The 20,588-nt window shown below is 37.8% G+C and overlaps 1 protein-coding gene across 3 annotated transcripts in view; it reads left to right on the top strand.

The window, feature by feature from the left end:
* Positions 1–20,588, top strand: part of TENT4A (terminal nucleotidyltransferase 4A) — a 59,672-nt gene that overhangs the window by 13,936 nt on the left and 25,148 nt on the right. For all 3 annotated transcript variants that reach the window (XM_082479005.1, XM_082479004.1, XM_082479003.1), the window contains exons 2-8: positions 1,597–1,720; positions 3,219–3,265; positions 4,190–4,310; positions 5,895–6,002; positions 6,731–6,859; positions 7,957–8,170; positions 14,786–14,912. In XM_082479005.1, coding sequence (XP_082335131.1) covers positions 1,597–1,720; positions 3,219–3,265; positions 4,190–4,310; positions 5,895–6,002; positions 6,731–6,859; positions 7,957–8,170; positions 14,786–14,912 — 870 coding nt within the window. The remainder of the gene's footprint in view (positions 1–1,596; positions 1,721–3,218; positions 3,266–4,189; positions 4,311–5,894; positions 6,003–6,730; positions 6,860–7,956; positions 8,171–14,785; positions 14,913–20,588) is intronic.

The following is a 20,588-nucleotide window of genomic DNA, read 5'->3' as shown; positions in this document are numbered from 1 at the left end:
TTTAGTTTGGCCTCACTGCTGTTAGGTATATTCAAGTATTTTTTTCATTGGTCTTGTCATCTTGGAGAGGGGAGGAAAAAAAAAGCATGATTTCTAGAAACAAAGTAAAATAGGAGCATGTTAATTTGTACCTTCTGTCTTGGTTTGAAGTTTTGAAATCAAGTAGATTCATCAACAAGTTGAAAAGTTTAGTTGATAAGTTGGCTGTGTAGTTAAATGTTCAATTGTGGATCCAGGCCAGGTTTAAGGTAAGGGAAAGGTCAAACAGTAACTGTAAATATGTATTCTTTTTAGAAGTATCTTAGTGCTTCGTTGCTAAAATTTCTTCGTGTGTGGAACAGAATCCTGACACTGAAAAATTTGGCATATGGTCTGTTGGAGGCTATCTGGTAGAGAGGGAATTTTCTAGTAAAATGAGTTGCAAAAGCCTCAGGAGAAGAATTAAATGTTCTACTAGAGAAGTATAAAATTTTCCTTTTGAAAACCTAAGTATGTTAACTAAGCTTGAACGTGACTTTTTTTTTAGGACAGTATTTGGATTTCACTACGATGTTGAATTGATATGTTTCTTGAATTAGAGAGAAATCTTAGAAACACGTAAACATAAAAAAAAGTTTTTTGTAAAATATCATGGCAGTAGTTATCACTCTCCTGTTTAAGAAATCGTGTGTGTTTGTTTTTTTTTTTTTGTTTGGCTTAGTTTGATGCTTTTCCATTGAAAGCAAACATGACATTCACCTTAAAACTCAAATTGATCTTTCAAATTTGGCAACGGGTGTTCTATAGTATTGGGAGATGGGAAACAAAAGGACTTAACAGGTGTAGAAAGATCCAGTTTCAGAACTCATCATGTAGCACTGGTATTAACATACTTTACACTTGAGAATGTATTTAACACATTCCGACTTCAGGGAATTCCCACTAGTTCAGGTGGAAGGTCACTTCCTATCTGAGTGAATAGCTAATAAAGGGCTTTGAGTGGTCAAAGGAATCCCCGTTTGTCAAAATGGACATTTTCACATCAAGGAATACTTAAATGTCCCTCTTATCCTCTACAAAACCTCATTAATGCTAGTGGCCTGTTTCCAAGTCTGTGTGAACTTCCACATACACAGAATAAAGAAACCCTGGAAGAATAATCCTACTTGAAGAGTTTAATTGTTCTTTTGCTGTTTCATGTTTGGATCATTGCATAGTTTTTAAGACTATGCTTTGTTTTTTAAGGAAAATAATCTTTGGGAATCAGGAATTGAATTTGACCTTCACTGTTGAGCCGGTAAGAAGGTTAGTGAATATCTACTAGTGTCTGCATCCTGTGTCTTTTGACATCTTTAGCATTCTGGTAACGTGTTGAGGGTTGATGTGTAGGTATTGAGATTACTGTGAGGTGCTGCCATGAAAATCAAGTATGAATATATCTGCCCCAAGCCCTCCAGTTTCCCATCTGAAAGCCTTATTATTGTGGTATTCACCTTTCTTGAAAGTACTGCTGCTTTTGGTTAAATGGTGATATTAAATAAAACCTATTGTCTGTTTTTGTTGAAATTTATTGTAATAGTTAAATAGTCATTATAATGATGCTACTTTCTCCTTTAGACTACATGAAGAAATAATTGACTTCTATGACTTCATGTCCCCTCGTCCTGAAGAAGCAGCTATGAGAAGAGAAGTGGTGAAAAGAATAGAAACGGTCATCAAAGATCTTTGGCCTACAGCTGATGTGAGTGTAACTCAAGTGTCGATTTGCTTCTCTAGCAAATTGTAGACCTCGGTTCACTTAACCTTGCTATCTTTCTGTGTTTTAGAACTAAACAGAAAAGACTTCAGTCTTAAGGCAATTGACTTAATATTCCAGCTCTTACAGTACTTGTCAGATTATTTTAAAAGGTGGAGGAAATTTAAAATGTAGATTTCAGGTTAATGAAGGCTACTGATAATTTTTTTCATTTTGAGAACTGGGGATGTGAAGAACTGTTCACTTCAGGAAGTGCATTTCTTAAAGTAAAAGCTTATGAAATTGTCTCTGCATAACTTTGTTTTGAATATTAAAGTTAGACTGAATACCTGTGTATCCATTTCTGCAAGGACGCCTGACTCGGTGGATATTTTTAAATACAAATATTTTACAAAAGAACAGTTAAAAACCCCAGATTTTTTGGGGCTTTTCACAAATTTGACATTCAGGGAATTACTTTAGCCCTACTTTAGTGTGAAAATTGGACTTGACTCCTGAGAACTTGCAACCAAAGTTGTATTTTTAAACACTTTATTACCCAAAGAGTAAGTTTCCTCCAAACAAAAAATATCCAGAAGGATTTTAATGTAAACTGTAAACAAGTTTCTGATTACCAGATAGTAGCATTGTCATTAACAAGCAGAAAAACATTTCAGAACAATGTGATTTCATAGCCTTCCATGACAGAGTGAGGGCTGTGGTGACAGTACTGATCTAAAGATACTGTAAAGGTCATCTACTTCATTCTCATCTGCAATTTTCCTTAGTAATAACATTTTTCTAGCTTGTGGGAACAGGTATAAACATTGAAATGGCCCAGTGTTGCCCAGCCTTTTCATAGGTCACTGCAAAGATGTGAACTTGTCAATTTTGCTCTGCTGTAACAGAGGGGAAAGAATGTCTCAGTTTTCTAGATTGGAAACATACTAAAAGTATTTGATGCAGACTGTGAATGTCTATTCAGCATACCTTCTTTTCTACACACAAACACCTACCGCAATTTCATAGTCATCCTTATGGTAAAACCTGGAGTATTCATGTTTCTTTGAATTATATGTTTAGATGCACTTGCTGTTTTTTAAACAAAAAAATTTGGAAAAATACTTCCCTTAAACTCTTCCAATTTCAGTAAAGCTGCCCTATGAGGAAAGAAGGGAGCAGGAAGGAAGGAAATTTATAACAGCTTATACTTCTGTCAAACTGGAAATCAATAGTGAAAAGGATTTGTTTCCAAAGTTTATGCTCTGCTGCTAGCAGGATTGGTAGTCATTTCATGTTTAAAAAAAATATTATTTCCTCTAAAGTTGCATCTATAGGAGAAAGTGTATTTGTACAGGCTTAACAGAGTATGTAGTAAAGTTTGTTCAATAACTTTTTTTACTGAGCTATATCCTTAACAGGTCCAGAAAAATCTGAAGTCATGTGAAAGTGAAATGAATGTTCATAATTACAAGATATTTCACTGATGCGGGGTTTTTTTCAGGTCCAGATATTTGGCAGCTTTAGTACAGGGCTTTATCTTCCAACTAGGTAAGTAATAGTTTACTTTTATATAAAGCTTGTCTTTTAGAGTAATGGTAAATTTTAAAGGAGACCTTAGACTGGAATGTGTAAACCTATCAAACTTCCAGTAAAATTTTTGCCTAATGTCCCATGTAACAAAGGAGAGAGCTTTTGAACTTACAGATTTGAGGTAAGTATTTGATATATCATTGTGCTGCTGTAGGTACTTACTGACCCTTTGGTGAATCACCTCTTCTTCCTTGTGTCAGTCTTTGGCCCTTTGTTTTCAAGATACAATGAAACTGAATACAATCTTTACACAAGAAATACTAAACATTTTGTTAATTAAGGTGAATTACTGAGAGCGTGTCACTTATCACAGAGTAACTGTGCAAAGTCAGAAGAGTTGTCACAGCTGTGTTTTCCCATTCTTTTTTTTTTTTTTTTTGGAGAGCAAAATGTCTTAATTCAGTGTTTTGTATTGCTTAATGGTTCAGTAGATGGATGTGGAGAAGATGTAGCTGTGTCTTAAAGACTATGTTGTCTTTACATCAATTAAGTTTTCAGTAGGAAAGCACTGGAAATTTCATTTCTATGAATAACAGTTGCTGATAAAAATTGTTTGGACTGTTAACATGCCTGTCAACATGGTTTGATGAGGGATGAGATTGGGCTGTGGAAATCAGAGGGGAGGGAGCAATAAAGGTAAAAGGGAGAGGAGCTCAAAGAACCTGTCAGAGAACTGGAAGCAAGAAACTAGAATCCTACTTTGTGTCCTAAAGTGCACCAAACCAGCTCTTACTTAACATTGCTAAAGCAAGCTTATGGGGAACCTAGATTAAAAGTTGCAAAATAGTCACCCTGGAGGACTTCTAATACGTAGAATGCCGGTTTAACTGTTTTTTTATGCTTTGGTCTTAATGGATCTAATGCTGTGTTCTTTTTGTCTAGTGATATTGATCTAGTTGTTTTTGGGAAATGGGAACGACCCCCTTTACAGCTGCTGGAGCAAGCACTAAGAAAACACAATGTGGCTGAGCCGTATTCCATTAAAGTACTTGATAAAGCTACGGTAAGTAATAGTCTTTGGAATACTGAACTGAAAAGCTTTCAGATCCCTTAAGATGTTGGTGACAAATAGTGTTCTTAATTCATGAAGCAAATGATGTCTTAAGCATGGTGTTTTGCTCTGTACGATATTTTAGTAGAATGTGTGTGTGCTTAGCAATAGTATTCAGTTTTTTACATGGATGATGGTAATTCTGTGTATGGTATTTGCTGGAAAGCCATACTTTATGCTTGTGTTGTCAATAAGATCTAAAAGTCAGTATTCGCAAAATATCTAGTAAAATAAGTTAACTATTTGTATAATGTTTTTCCACTGACCTTTGAGAGGACTTTGTTTAGCCAGAGGCCAGTAACTAGAGCTGTCTAGCTTGAAACCCTTATTTTTCAGGTTGTCTTGTTTCTGATGACATAGTGAAGTGTTCCAAACCTGACATTTGTTTTTTGCCTCCAAAATATGCTACTTAAAAGCTTTATTTCATTTGTGAAACTGATACGTAGTATCTTTTTACATCTGTCTTGTAAGCCTAACATATCACATTGAATACACTAAAAACTTAAAGTATGAGAGTTTTATGCTACTGGGCAAGTGGTGTTTTCTCCAGGAGCAGAGTATTCCAAACTTCTATCAGCAAGCTATTGCGTTTTCTGCTCTCTGAAATAGGGTGACTCTTTTAGGTCCAGAAGATTCTGGTGCTTCTGTTGGAGTAGCAGTTCATAACAGTAACTCTGGTAATCTTTGGTTTGCCTGAGAATGAGTGGGATTTTCACAATCAGTGATACCAGTTAGTGATGGAAAATGGCGCTAGGCTTCTTAATTTTACTAGCCATTCTTATTTTATTCATTCTGCTTTTGGTATAAATGATGCTTCTGCTCTTTTTTGTTTTCTATTTCAGATTAAAAATACAAGAAGTTCAATTTAAAATAAGTGTTATTAGTTGATAATTTATGATTGTAAGACTATTTTGTAGGATACTGCCTTCAAGGTGGTGGTGTGAGACTGAACTACATATTCAGTAGTTCTGTAATAATTTATTGCTGCCAGAAAAGGAAAGGCTGCTACTCCTGCTTTGCTTTGATCCATTCTGGCTTTCATTTGACTCTGCAGTGAACCGGTTCAGCTTGATAAACCAACAGACAGTGCTTTATTTTTTCTGCTAGGGTAGTCTTCTGTCAGTTTAGCAAGTGAATGGTGCAGTGCTGGGTCAGAGGAATGCAGTTCCCACAGGTTATGAGTAGAATGTCTCCTATTAACAGCAATGAGTCATTAAATTCAGTAAATTTAGTTGTCTTACAAAACACTGATATTGCAGCTATGAAGGCAGATGTCTAATAGCTATGGGACAGTACATGAGTGATCATATGTTAATGTGATCAGACATGTCTGTGTTTTTAATCACCTCACTAAAAAGTGTTTGCTTTTCAGTTAAGTCAGGGTTGTTATCTGTGCTCAAAACCATGTTTTCTTGTCTTGATAGTTGCGTTCATTTGGACTGATAGTATCCATGTGTGAGTATCCCTTAAGTGAATAAGAATAGCACCAGTGGTGCATTTCTGGGGATTCACAAAACCTTGTTTTAATCTTTTCAGGTACCAATAATAAAGCTTACTGACCAGGAGACTGAAGTGAAAGTTGACATCAGTTTTAATGTAGAAACTGGTGTGAAGGCAGCTCGATTTATCAAGGAATACATGAAGGTATCGACTATACAGTGAATATTATACCACTTAACAAGGATGTGTTAGATGCTTAGCTAACTTTTTTTTAGTATGGCTTAAGGCTTCTGAAGATTTATTGCTGAAGACTATTTTCATTAATTAAACATGGATATTTTAATTTATTTTCTCTTGGTGTGTATTCAGTGTTGCCTTTGAGTGCTAGGTGTTTGTGTGGATAAACCTGTACACTGAAAGGACTTCTACAGTCATATCTAGATCTGCAGATAGGCACTAAACTTTGCTTCTAAAGCACGTCTGTTCAAGTTTTGCTTACCTTGAACTTAAGTGATGCTTGATTATGAATACTATCTTGCTAAACAATTCTTCTGTAGCTACATACTTAAAATCAAGTTTACTTTTATGCTCTGCAGTAAAAGTACTGCTTTGATTATAAGCAGTACTTTTTGATGGAAAGCTTTGATTATAAGTGACACTGACATTCAAAAAAGGATATAAAAATCTTCCTGTTTAGGGGGAGGAAATAAATTTGATATGTAAGCTGTTTGATTAAATAAGAGTTGAAGTCTGTTCATCTGTGTCTAGAATTAATAAAGCATGTTTCAGTTCTTCCTGTGGAAGCCCTTTATAGCACACTACTGATTAACTTTTTTGTATTAGAAGATGAATCTTCTTGTGCTGAGACTGTAGTTCTTTCTTTGTTTTGGAATGCTGACACTGTCATTTATAAGACTTATTTTGCTTTGCAGAAATATTCTTTGCTGCCTTACTTGATTTTAGTATTAAAACAGTTCCTTCTTCAGAGGGACTTGAATGAAGTTTTTACTGGTGGAATTAGCTCTTACAGCCTAATTTTAATGGCAATTAGTTTCCTGCAGGTAAGTCTGTTCCTTTTTTATTTGTGTTCTTTAAAGTATTTTGGTTTATGTATTTATGCCCTGTTATGGTGCTGTTTCTTTAGACTCCCCTAGCCCTGCACAGCTTTATGGTTATGGCTCTAGGTGTTTGATCATTGGCAGCTCCTATGGGCTACCTCTCAAACGTCTAAGAACTGTTTGCTGTGTGAACTGAAACAGCATCAGGAGCCTTGTGAACAGCATGGACGCTGTGCATTGCTTTTTGTACCGGGGTCTGAGATGTGGGTTATGCTGCCTTCCTGGGCAGCCTATTCCAGTACCTGAATCATCTTACTAGTGTTTTGTAAATCTGCCAGGATGCAGTTTGTCTGTTGCTTCCTAGGCTACTGATACTGAATGTGCAGAGTAGTTGATTTCAGTGTTTATTAAAGTTACAAAATCAAGCAGTCAGGTTGTTTTTTAATTATATGTTGGTTAGGTTTTGGCATACTTAAAACTGGCAGATCTTGTAGGTAACTAATGAAATAGCTAATGAGTTACAACTTCTTTCAATGCATTTTCATGACAGTAAGCTTTGTACAGGTGTGATGAGGTATAATGTTAGGTGTCTCTCAGCAGCTGTGATAATGGAAAAACCTACATATCCTGCTGCTGTTAATGACTCATTGAAATATTATTGTAGAACATGCATACCGTATACGATATGGGGGGATTGAGAAAAGAACTATATCTCAATTGGGGTAAACAGATTCCCTCCCACTTCTGAAAACATTAAGAATGATGGATTTCTGTGGAAAAATCAGGTATTACTCCCATTGCTCTGCCGTAATGTAGTATGCAGTACTTCTTTATTGCTTTTGGCTTAGGGAAAAGAATTGACTAATCTGCAAATAGCTGGAAGAAGAGGGAAGAAGAAATTCTTTGGCTTCCAGATACTGCTGAAGTGCTGCCCCCTGTTGGTTATAGAAAGTGGTTTAAGTACATGAAGAATTAATGACTCAATTCAGACTTGTGTAAAGAGGTTGTGCTCAGCTGTTTTAATGAGGGCTTTTTGTTATGCTTTGTTATGGTCTGAAAAGCATTAATTTTTAATAATGAAAAACTGTTCTGTGTCACAGCTGCATCCAAGAATTGATGCCAGAAGAGCTGATGAAAACCTTGGAATGCTTCTGATAGAATTTTTTGAACTCTATGGAAGGAATTTTAACTACTTGAAAACTGGTATTAGAATAAAAAATGGAGGTGCCTATATTGCCAAAGAAGAAATCATGAAAGTCATGACTAATGGATACAGACCATCCATGCTATGTATTGAAGATCCTCTCCTGCCTGGTAAGATTGTATACTTCTTGCAATATTCCAGAGCTCTGGCTGTACTTGTACTCCCACAGCTTACATTAGAGTCCCTAAAGTCAGTCAAATGAGTTAAGAAGCTGCACAGAGAAGACACTTTGCTGGTGTTGAGGTACAGTTATGGAGGTGGGCTAAGGGATAAGGACGTGAAGTATCCCAAGATTCATAGCCTGAGTACACTGGATTGCATGCGAAGAATGCAGATATGTCATGCACTGGAGATTCAGAACTGTGTTGAGTGTGTAATAAGATTCTCTACCAGTGCTGAGGGGCAACAAAAGAATGAGGTCCAGGAAATCCTGGAATTGGGTTTGTTAATATGAATAGCTCTCCATTGTTTGTTATGAGAGGATGACAGTAGAAGGTGTAGCTTTTTCTCACCACAGTCTGTGGTGCCATATTTCAGATAAATTACCATATGGGGAAGAAACCCCCTAGATGAGGTACCTGTCCGCCAGGGTGGTGCTCTAGACACTGCACAGAAACATGAGTGTATGTCCATGACTGTAGTAAGGGAGCAGCTGCATTATGATGTTGGTGTGAAGAGCCTGGTTTGCATAACTGGCTTCTGTGTTGCCCAGGGACCTTTAGAGAATGCCAGTTCTAGTTGCACGTACTTTTGAAAGTAACTATCTTAATTTTTTTTTTTCTTCTTTAAGATTTGGTTTTGATTCAGTAACCTTCAAAGTAATCAAGATTAATTTTGGCTGAGCTCCTGAAAAAAATTTCCAGCTTTATAGTACTCAGTTTGGATTCTATTTAGACTGTTACAAGTAGCTGAAATTCCAAACCAGCTTTTTAAATAAGTCAATTTTCAGTTAATTTGGACTTCAACAGTAGTATTTCTAGAATGTAGTTGGCACTCAAACTCCATACTGTCACGTCTTGTGGGTAGACTGCTTATGTAGAGCACTTTTAAAGCAAATACCATGGATCAGGAGCTGAAGTCTGGCATCTTTCTAAATGCTCAGTATGCTGAATGTTCATAGTTCTCTAGAAGAGGTTGCAAACTAGGATATTCATTTGTCTAATCACATCTCTGATATGTTTGTAGCTTTTGAGTTTGTGTCCATCATGACTTTTGTACTTGGCCAGGCATAGGTGTGATTTTGCAGAACTTTCATTGTGGTGTTGAGATTTCCTTCAATAGCTGTGTGTTTGCTTGCTTGAAGACCCATTTGAGTAGCAGCATGAGCCACATTTCTTTAGAGTCAAATACCTTTACTGTCCTCTGGTTCTTTCCCTTCTTATCTGTTGAGGACTGAAAGAGAAGAAATTATGTATGCTGCACAATGTTTTAATCACTGCTAATAGTTAAACTTCTCTTCGATGATTCTTCAGAGGAGAAGAAAAGAATAAATTGCAAGTCCAGTAGAGTCTCTGAACTGCTTCTCCTAGCATAAATCTTGCAGAAGCAAAGAACTATAATTTAAAGATAGATGTCTAGGTATATGCTATCAATGAGTTGATAAGAGCTAAATTTTAGATGAAGTTCTATGGGCTAAGATAATGTAATTCTTACAGGAGAGAAAGTGTTTTGGCAAAGGAAATGAAAGCTGACAATAACCTGAAGTTATCTGACCACTATTTCCCATAGGGATATTTTCTGGCAGCTACCACAGAGCTTTAGAACTTACCTGATAGAAGTAGGAGGAAAATTATATAGAACATATAGCATAGCTCTTTGAATTGGATCTCACAAATACAGCCTCCTTAGATCTAGACTTAATCATAAATTCCTACAGTATCTAAAAGTACCTGTCAATTGTATGTAGATAATGTCTAGAATTCTGTTAATTACTTTAGTTCTGTTACTGCATGTGTCCCAGTACAAAAAAAAAAAAACAACTTTTCCAAGGGTTCAGGTCCTTGCCCAGTTGACAAGTCATCTCTGCTTGATTAGTTTGTGGTCAGATCCGGTCAGTGTCTAACTCCATGAGGGTCTGTGCCAGTACTGTGGAGATGGGAACAAGTATTTTGGTAAAGAGTGGACACAGATGTTTGACTTTGGTTAGCATAAGCTGCTGTAAAGTTTTTCCCTCAAACCAGTTTATGTACTATGTGCACAAGTATTTAATCTTTTTTTGCGACCTTTTTTTAGCCTCATCACAGCTTTCTGTAAAGTTCTGGTTGAACCTTGGAAGAAGGCTTCAAAAGGATGACTTCTTAATCCAGAAATCAGACAAAAAATACAGAGATGAAAAAAAGTGTTTGAATTTCTCAAGTAGTGTAAAGGTCCCTTGTATGAGTGTATGCACTAGTTCAGCCATAGGATGCTGAAAGGTATAATGCATAAGAATGGCTTTAGACAGTCTCGTAGGGAGCAGGATTATGTTCATTGGGATTGGTTCCTTTAAGTTGGAGGAACTGTTTTTTCTACAGTGTGACATGGTGATGTCTGCTAACAGATGATGTCATCCGAAGGAAGTGATAAGTCAGTTGTACCTTCTCTTAATTCCTAGATTTGGAAGGAATGGGCATTAAACTGTTCTATTGCTGTTTTGGTCATAGTGGGTTTTGCTCAGATTCTGCTGGGTGCTGTAGGGTTTCCTCTGAGATTCTCAAAGATGTATTATTGGGTGTTAGAGGATTATAATTTCTGTGATTTGAGAACCAAGATTCCAACAAAGATGTCAGGAGTCTACACTTGAATTGGGAAGCATGTTGAAAACTGGATTTGAGATGTCAGACTAATCTAGCTGGTGATGCATTTTAAAGTGGTAGTTTATACTTGCTCTTCATACGTAGCCCAAGGTTCTTCATCTTAAATTAGTGTCCTAGGACAGGGTAATGAGATGAAAATCTTTCAGTTAGCATCATCCAAAGAAGGGAGTTTCTATAAACATCTTGTAGCTGCCACCATTTCAATTTCTCAAAGCAGTTGTCCTTTCTTTGATGCATAAAAAGTGAAAATATTCCTTTAGGAGAACTGCAAAGCCAGACACTAAGAAGTCTGTTCACAGGAACGTGTTGGAGCAAGGTAGATGAAGAGGTTTGTGCGGAGGCGGTCTAACAGTATCCTGTCTTGGAAGTCATGACTTTGGTTGCAGGTGACAAATTTAATCTGTGGTTTAAAAAAAATAATCTTGGCATTTATTCAGCAGATTGTTAGGGAAGCTGCTTATTCTATGCCTTTGTGAAACAGGTGATTATCAAGGTCCTTCAGTCATTCTGATGCTCAGAACAGGAATGTTTTTGATCTTGGTTCAGATTGGCAGTGGGCAAGAGTAGCTAAATTGCAGTTTAAGACTTGGAGTTCCACCTGTGCTGCTTTCTTCATGAAGAAGGTTGTTCTTCTTTCTGAATTGCTGTGGGTACTAACAAAAGTTCTAAGCCTTAAATTCAGTGTATTTTCTTTGAAAAGAGACTTTAACTTGCAGGACTAATCATGCTTCATGTTGCTTGCTTCTGCATCTTGATAGGTCACAAATACAGGAAGTAATTAGATTTGAGATTGGCAACAACTACTGAGTCTATTCTAGTCTTAATGGCTGCTCAGAGTTAGTAATTGCAGTTTTTCAATATCAGATGTTTGTCATTAGAATGCAAATATATATATGTGTGTGTATATAAAATATATGCATTTATAAAAATACTTGAAGTTAGCATCTGAAAGAACCCCTTTAATGCTGAATGTTGCAAAAAGGTACTTATTAGGTAATAGCTTAACATCAATGGATCTGCTTCAGTCCTAGGTCATGGTCTTACCTTTGCCTTTCTGGGCCATGTTCTTAAAACTGCTTCAGGTAATAGAAGGCCACCTGATGGGAGTGGTAATACTGATAATGAGTGATGGAAATGCTAGACATGCTCCTTTAGGGATGAAGGCTTTGTAAGAAAGAATGAGGATTGAATTATACATGAAATCACACGCCATTGTTATCTACTAATGTACATCTGAGGATTGAAGTCAGTATGTTGTGGGTTTTTTTTTTTTTTTTTTTAAAGAGTGAGAGCATTTGAGTTATGTGCTTTGACTGATCAGTCTGTAGATTGTGACAAAAGAAAGATGCCCAGATATGCAAGACGTGATCAGCTAGTGAGAATGATCTCTTGGAAGAAAATCTATTCAGAGCAACAAGTGCAAATATGTGATCTTCTGGCTTCTTTAATATGTTGCTTTCTGGATTGAGTAGGGCCATGTCTATACAGACTTGACTGGTACAGTTCACAGTAGCTTTGCACAGTAGCTTTGGCTTCCATACCTGCTTTTCAGCTGCAGTGCAAGTCAGAAGCTCTGCAGACTGCATAATTGAATAAGACTGTTTATTCAGATGTTTTTATGAACTAATTACAGGTGCAGAATGAGGCAATCCAGGAACCTAGGCATGCTATGGCATGAGCTATCCTGCCTCTGTTCTCAAATCTGCTTCAATCAAGACTCATACACAACTTCGTTGGTGGTTTAAACTAAACTGCCTGAGTTTGCCATAAGTGGATTAGGGAAAGCTTATGGTTTTTTTTGCTGGCATGACAGTGGAGGTGGCAACAACTGATGAAAAGTCTAACCAGTGGTTTAGCAGCAGTGTCTTCATTTTGGTGTAGCTCCATGCGGGATGCATGTCAAATGTAGCTGTCTTAGCACCAGATTAGACTAAACTAATGCAATTAGATTGAGTGTGTATTCTTAATTCCTGTTATGTGAATTTATAGGATCATAGAATTATTTAGGTTGGAAAAGACCCTTAAGATCATCAAGTCCCACTGTAGATGAACTCTAATTTAGTGGTAGGTACAATTGCGTGTGTTTAGTCACTTCTATATACTCCATTTCTGTATTGTTTCTCAACTTACTTCTTTTGTATATATGTTTAGCATGTGATTATGTGGAAGGTGGCATTGTTGTAGGACAACAATGTGTCCTGTCCCTGGAAAAACTGTACTAAATTAATCTTTGTTTTTCTAATAGAATTAACATTTTTGTGTTCTGATTTCTTGACCACTGAAGTACCTTGGTCTCTATTCAGCTGCCTTTGGACTAAGTCCTCTGTGAAGTCCTCTGCTACCATGTAGTGCAGCTCTGAACTTGACTACAATGTGTTTCTTCCTAGATTCTCTGTCCTAAGCCCATATTGATCTCTGCTTCTACTTCAGGATAGAGCCCAATTTTCAATTAAAAATATGCCATTTAGAGAGGCTTCTGTGATTTTGAGCGTAGTAGCTGCTGGATACTGCAGCGGTGCATTCAGAATGAGTTACTTGGTTGCTTCAGTAAACAGGAAGTATTTCTTGATCAGTTTTTTTTTGACCATATAAATTAACGAAGAAATTCAGTGTTCCCAAAATGCTCTTATGTTCCCAGTCTGTTTTCATTGATTATGCTTTCCTGTTAAATAAGCATTATGATTGGAGAATCTTGAAGGACTAAAATGTGTTGTCAAGTAATAAAGCTGAGGCTGTTTTGTTTTTTTTTTTTTCTCGCTTGGATGGCAAACCTCAGGATGTTTCTCTATAATGGCTTGGTGGATGAAATACTTCAGTGAGCGAAGGGTTCCTCTAAAGTCAAATTCAGCCTCATTGGATTCAGTCCTCCAGAGGATAGATTCTGTCCTATACCCATCAATTTTGAAAGCAGATTTTTCATTAAAATCTCTTCATGGACTCTGCTCTGATTTTCAAGCTTCAAATAAATGTGTTTGCTTCATCCCTTTCCAGTGTTCTCACAGCATTTCAAGCATCATTCTGAAGGAGGGAACTTTTTACTGTAAGCAGCTTTCTACCCACTCAAGATATAGTCTGTATTTTAGACATGCAATTTGAAGGAAGTTTTCTTTGTGTTTCTTAAATTGTGGTGACAGTGGACCTTTGGTGTCTGGTGCCAAATATATCTACAAAAAAACCCCAAATGTTTCTTCTTGCTAGTATGAGCAAGATCTTTCTAGGTGTCAAATGGGAGACCGATGCTTGTATGTTGTCACTGATATACTGAAGCTTTAGCACGTTCTTAACTTCTGCAATTCCTCACACATGGCACTGGATTTGGATGGAGCTCTATAAATGTCACTCATGCTTAAAGAGGGGCAGTCAAGAAGTGCCACTAACTTGATCAAAAAACAATGCTGTACAAGCTTCTGGAATCCTCTATGATAGATTTTGACAAACTGGTTTATCCTGTGGAGATAAATAATCTGTATGAGCTGGTTTATTAATCTGTAGTTTTGATAAGATTAAGCAGGGTTTGATATAAGTATACCTGGCCCTATGAAGATAATGTGGTTGCACAAGTGGAATTTTAAGGTGCATTTGGCCTGCAGAAACTCTACTGGTAAGTGAGACATGATGCTTTAAGCTTGGTAGGTTCCCTCTTAAAAGACAGATATGAGAGCTTTAAGATGATCTCTGTTCTGATTCTTTCAGGCGCTGGTACATAGGTATTTTAAAAGTGGTAAATGGAATGCGTAATGTTAAGTGTGGTTCCTAAGTTTAGCTTCTTTTATGTAGGCATACTTGGTTGTTCCTGATATGAGTAGGATGGGCTAACCAGTTCAAACAGAGTTAAGTTGTATTGTTAAGCCTTCTGAGATTTAAGTATGAATGATTTTCTGGTTACTGATTTTAAAAAAAGATGATCTGATGACTGTCACATTATTTCAGGAAACGACGTTGGCAGAAGTTCTTACGGTGCCATGCAAGTGAAACAAGTTTTTGATTATGCCTACATTGTTCTTAGCCATGCAGTATCACCACTTGCAAGATCATATCCAAATAGAGATTCTGAGAGGTAATTAGTCCACTTTTTGAATATCCATTTGTCTGTGTAATCAAGTAGGAATGTTTGGATCTAAATCAATAAAAGGAATATTTTTATTTATTGTTTAACTGTGGCTATATTGAAATTTGCCCAGAAATTTTGTCTACTCAGTGATATGAGTGTGTAATACCTTAATGTGCTGCACTGAAATGAAGACAGTGTGACAAAACCCAGGATGAGTCCAATGTGAGGTTCTCTTAGTGTGGAAGGGAGCCAGAAGATAATTGGTCTTTCCTCAAACATTCTGCTTAAAGTATTTCAAAGGAAGGTCTGCTGGTTTAATGTTTGGTATGATGTATGTCTGTACTATGGTAGAAAGAAATGTGTGTGATCAAATTGCTTGTTTAGACGCAAAACTAGACAACAAGGCTAGAAATTTCCCTAGTTCTTTAAAACATGCTCCCATAAGCTGTTTTAAAAGGCTTGATATGTAATTAAGCTATTAAAAGAATCAGTTCAGTTTTGCTGTAATGTCAGAACTGCCTTTCAAAGTAGCATAATTCTAGATGTGCCATTTTAATGCAGTTCTTGATGTTTCTCCTGGAAACACTGTACAGCTAGTACTTTCTTAGCTCTCACCTTTGCAAATTTTCTTTTTTTTCTTTTGAAAGGGGAAGGAGAAAGAAAATGAAGGCATGTCAGCCATGTGGTATTTTCATTCATGTTTCTGTTCTAGCATCTGTTATTCTAACCCTCCGTACAAACCGGAACTAGACAGCTCTTTACTGAGACTTCCCTAGAATCCCAATGGCTTTGACTTCCCCAGCTAATCGCAGGGAGAGATGGCTGTTACAAGTCATGTCAGCCATCTAGATACAATTCCAAATTCTAGTCGAGCTGTTAACTTCCGGCATTAATGTCATTGGAAGGTGAAATAGTTCTCCTGTAGTAAGTTTACCACAAAGTGAATGCAGTCTCTCACTTGTGGATTTAAAACTGGCAGTATTTTAATAGTGCCCATGAATCTCTAGGTTTTCTGTGGTATTAAATTCACAAGGGTTGAGGCTGCACTTGCGCCTGTGATGGAAATGCAGGAAGAGTGAGTGATACGTAGTGTTACACACTAATGTTTGAGACTGCTATTTTACGATAAAGGTGTATCCTAAAGGTGTACTGGCTGACAATTCATGCTGCTGAAGGAAGCTTCATTCTATGTAAGTATAGATAGAACACTTAGGGTTTCCTGAAGTTCTGTTTGTGTCTTGGGTCCTGCCCTTCATTAACTTCTCTGTGGTTCTCCAAAGGATATATTAATTCTCTTATGTGGTACCTGTATTTATTACAGACATGAAAAAAAGTATATTTTTAGATGCATTTAATGGAAGCCTTAGATGCCATCAATGTGTGCACTTCACATATACACTTCTTACTGTATTTTGGAAAATGTTTGAATTTTGTTGCAACTTCAGACCTGGGAGAAGTCACAGCGGTAGTGTTCAAATGTCATACATCTGACCTGTTTTTCTTCTGGTTCTGGGCTGTATGTGCCAGTGATGTCTGAGTCTTAGAACTTGTCATGCCAGTGGCTGCCTTTCTGTCAAAGAGAGTGGTGTCACAAGAGGAACAGCATTCAACAAAGTCCTGTATGCAAGTTCCCCCAGCACCAGTCTTGTCAATGCCAAAGGACCTGTAGGTGGATGATGAGCTGTTTGGTAGCAAGTTTGTTGCAGAACCACAACAGCAGTCCACATTCAGTCTCGGTTTTTAGTTAAACCTTGGCAATCCAGGTGTATTTCAGATCCTTCGTCCACCTGTTAGAGTGGTACAGGCTTTGTATAAAGACTTTTCTGGTGACCTGACCTAAAGCCGTAGCCATCCAGGAGACCTTTGTCCTGATCCATTTTTTTCCCTTTTCTGGACTTGTTAGTGGTAGGTTAAACTGTAAACAATGAGCAGTGACTAGCTATGTGACATTATGCTAGAAGGATCAACAGAAACTAAATGAAGAGCACTTGAAAGGGTAGGAACTTGCAGGAGGCTGAACTCCCCAGGCTGATTTGAATTTATTCAGTTTTGTCATAACTGGGGCTAGCTTTCCCCTAAGTGGAACCCTTTGTTCTGGAACTACCTGGTGGGTTTGAATTCATATCAGCTCCTTCCAGGGAAAACTTCTGTGTACAGAGTCCTATTTTGTAGATAGCAATCGTGGTAGATTTCAAATCTTTCTGGGTGCTCATTGTTACTAGTCTTTTTCAGGGTCAGTCCAATTCAAAGGAACACAAGCCTAAGTTAATTTAAGGTTTTCTAGCCAGCTGCTGCTTCTGATATTCCCAGTGTGAAAAAAAGTCAGGTTTTGATCCTTCAGCATAGGCTTTTTCTTGTCTGAGTTCTGTAGTAACAAGTCCCACAGAATAATAAGGGATAGATTCAAATTACTCTTACCAGCATCTTCATTCAAGCTTCCAAATATAACATCTGGGGTCTAATGGGTGTTGCCAGCTGTCTTTTGTCTGAATGGAAACAGTAATCAGCTGAGTCCTGAAGGTAATTCTTACAGCTGCAGAAGTTACCTTAACCTATCTATCTCGCCCATCCTCTTTCAAGAACAGCTCAGGAGAGGCTACAGACAGTTCAGTAGATTTTGTTAGAGCGAACAGATTCCCATCATCTTGGAAGGAGTGGTTTTCCTAGTAGGAAAATGAAGAGACTGATCCATTTTGAATCTGTAGAACTTGTATGCAAGGTCAAGTTTGGTGTTGTGAATTCAGCCAAGGTGATTGAAAATCACGATTGATTTCTTATTATTTGGCATCACGGGGACATGAGTCTAGATGTAAAGTTATGGACAAGATAGCTCCTGCTTGAAGGTCAGTGTCAGTATGTGCTTTGAACAGCTTTAGTATGATCTTTGGCTATAGCCTGTCTCTAGAGAAGTGTGTGTCATCTTAAGCTACCTAAAGTCTTTGAGTGATATTTTCATAGAATCATTTAGGTTGGAAAAGGCCTTCAAGGTCATAGAGTCGAGTTGTTAACCTGGCACTGCAAAGTCCATCACTAAACCATGTTCTGAAGTGCCACATCGACACATCTTTTAAATATCTCCAGGGATGGCAACTCCACCACTTCCCTGGGTGGCCTGTTCGAATGCTTGACAACCCTTTAGGTGAAGAAATTTTTCCTAATATCCAATCTAAACCTCCCCTGGCCCAACTTGAGGCCCTTTCCTATAACTTGTTACTTGGGAGAAGAGACCAACCTCCACCTCTCTACAACCTCCTTTCAGGTGGTTGTAGAGAGCGATAAGGTTTTCCCTGAGCCTCCTTTTCTCCAGGCTAGACAACCCCAGTTCTGTCAGCTGTTCCTCACAGGACTTGTTCTCTAGACACCAACTTACTTGCTTTTCTTTGGACACAAAGTTTCAAGTTAGTGACCATTTTCCCAGTTTTATTCTGTTTCTTAATAAACCACAGGAAACCTGAGCAGATGTTTGGCAACAAGCTCTTGCTTACTGATTCATATTCTTTGAAATAGTGGACTATCTGTTACTACCCTGTCCACGGCCTCTATGTTAAGATGCAGTTTCACGTGATACCTTGTCTAACTATCCGTGGCTATCTCCTGTCAGCTGCCCTTTGTCTTCCTTCTTAATCTGTGTGTTCCTGACTCTTGCCTTGGATCAGATCTAGCAATCCTGTGGTCAGAAGGTGAGTCAGATGATCTCTCTGGTCTGACTGGACAAATACATCAACACTTCTGTCATGTCAAGAAGCTGATCCAGCTTGTGGCTGTGTGATGGGCAGATCAGAAGCAAGAGAAGCAGCAGGAGTTCATGTTTGGGGGGGAAGATGGAGAGAGTGGTATTGTACCATTTGACAGCAATAAGTTATGCTGATCTGTATGTGCCAAAGATGCATCCTTAGGTTAATATGTGTGTCTGTGGATCAGGATGTTGGCTTACATGTTGGCCTGTTGCATGGTTCAGTTACGAATGTGTGTTCAGACTGCATCTCTAAACAGCAGCGTAGCCATATTTGGGAGGCAGACGAGGTCATATGAAATGAGGAATGGAAGACTGGTTCTGCTATGATGTGCCCTTCCAGTATAACTAAGACTTTTGAAACCTTTCTTCAGTTCCTGGAGTTGCAGATTGGTAACAGATTCCTCCTTATTGGTGCCAGATGTGGTGCAAGTGGATGAGGGAAAGGGACTGTCATGCGAACAGGCTGGAGTTCAGAGTTTGAGGAAGCCTTGGCAGGGTTTTTGCTACTGCATGTCTGGAGTTGTCATTTACAGGTGATAATCTTCAAAACAACAATAGTCTGGGCCATGTATTAAGTGATTTTTCCATCTTTGTGTCTGAAAGCTGTTTGGTTTCTTCCTAGTGTACAGTTCAACTGATTTAACTGCTGACAGGTCTGTATGTTAGGTTTGGGTTGCCCCTGGTTGGCCAAGATAGCTCTGGGAGCTGTCAAACGGAATGTTAAATTTGCCTGCTAGCTCTGTTGACACACAAAGCAGAAATGTGCTGTCTGAAACAGTCCTTCCTTTGCTTCACGTCTTGAATGATGGGTGGCTGTCGCTAATGCTGTCTCTTAAGAGGTGTCGGCAATATCAGCTTTCCCTGCACAGGGTATATTTCTGGGTAAAGGTTTTAGATTTTCTTTTTTTTTATCCAAGCAGATCCTTCTCAGGTGCTCCTTAGTCTGCTTTTAGATTATATTGCCCTTTTAATACCAGGGTGATAATTCATAAGTTCTGTTGAGGCCTACTAAATGGTTATTTTGACTGTTCTTTCACAGACTTGATGTTGTTTTCCTGCTCTGGTACTCACTTGTTCATGTGGAGCTTGGCTGGAGCTTTAGACATTTGATTTTATTGAATCTTGTGTCAGCAATCTGAGCATTTTAAGAGTGATCTTAAGATTTACTTGCACCATAGTTGTGCTGTAATGACACCTAGAAAGTGTCCCTGTGAACTGAGGGCTTGCAGTGCGTAAAAAGAGGAGCTTCGAAGCTCTTATCATAAACTAGGTATGTAAATAGCTTATTCCTGGTTTTACTACACAATAATATTAAGAGAAAAACCTTAAAGGGACATCTCTCATAGGAGAGCTGTCTAATTTTATTAACCAGTTGTTTTTTCTATGTCTTCCAAACAAGCATCTTTGAAGAATTGTGGGAGAGTCTCATATCAGTAGAAATTCTGGCCTCAGCCAAAAAAATAAGCCCAAAAGTGTGGAATTTCCTCATACTAAAGGCAGGGAAGATTAATAGTTTGGTTTTTTTTTTTGTTCCCAAGCATTTTCAGTGTTGAAAACAGATATAAGCACAATTTTTAAATGTTTATGTTAAAAAATTGTTCTCTGACCCTATGGATATGCCTAAGTCCCATACGTATGAAATGGTGTTCATTGAGAGCAGTATCTAGTTTGATCATACCTACTTCCTCTTTCTTTGCGGCTATATTAATTGTATGGCAGTATAGCCTTAACCACCTTTCAGTTTCTGATGTCTCATAATGAACGTTTTTAATTTTTGGTGTACAAGCAATGTAGCATGGATCTGCCTTTTGACTCCTGACCTGATAACTTAGTGAATTTATTTTTTTCTACCTTTCTACCAGAAATGATAGTTTGGGGCTTTGATCTCTATTCTCTGTGAAAGGAGCTAGTGAGATAAGAGATTCCCAGGTTCTGTATGTGCAATT

This window comes from Vanellus vanellus (genome assembly GCF_965231255.1).
Source record: "Vanellus vanellus genome assembly, chromosome: 2".
In the NCBI taxonomy this organism is placed as follows: Eukaryota; Metazoa; Chordata; class Aves; order Charadriiformes; family Charadriidae; genus Vanellus; species Vanellus vanellus.
This window is presented reverse-complemented; position numbering and strand designations above follow the sequence as displayed.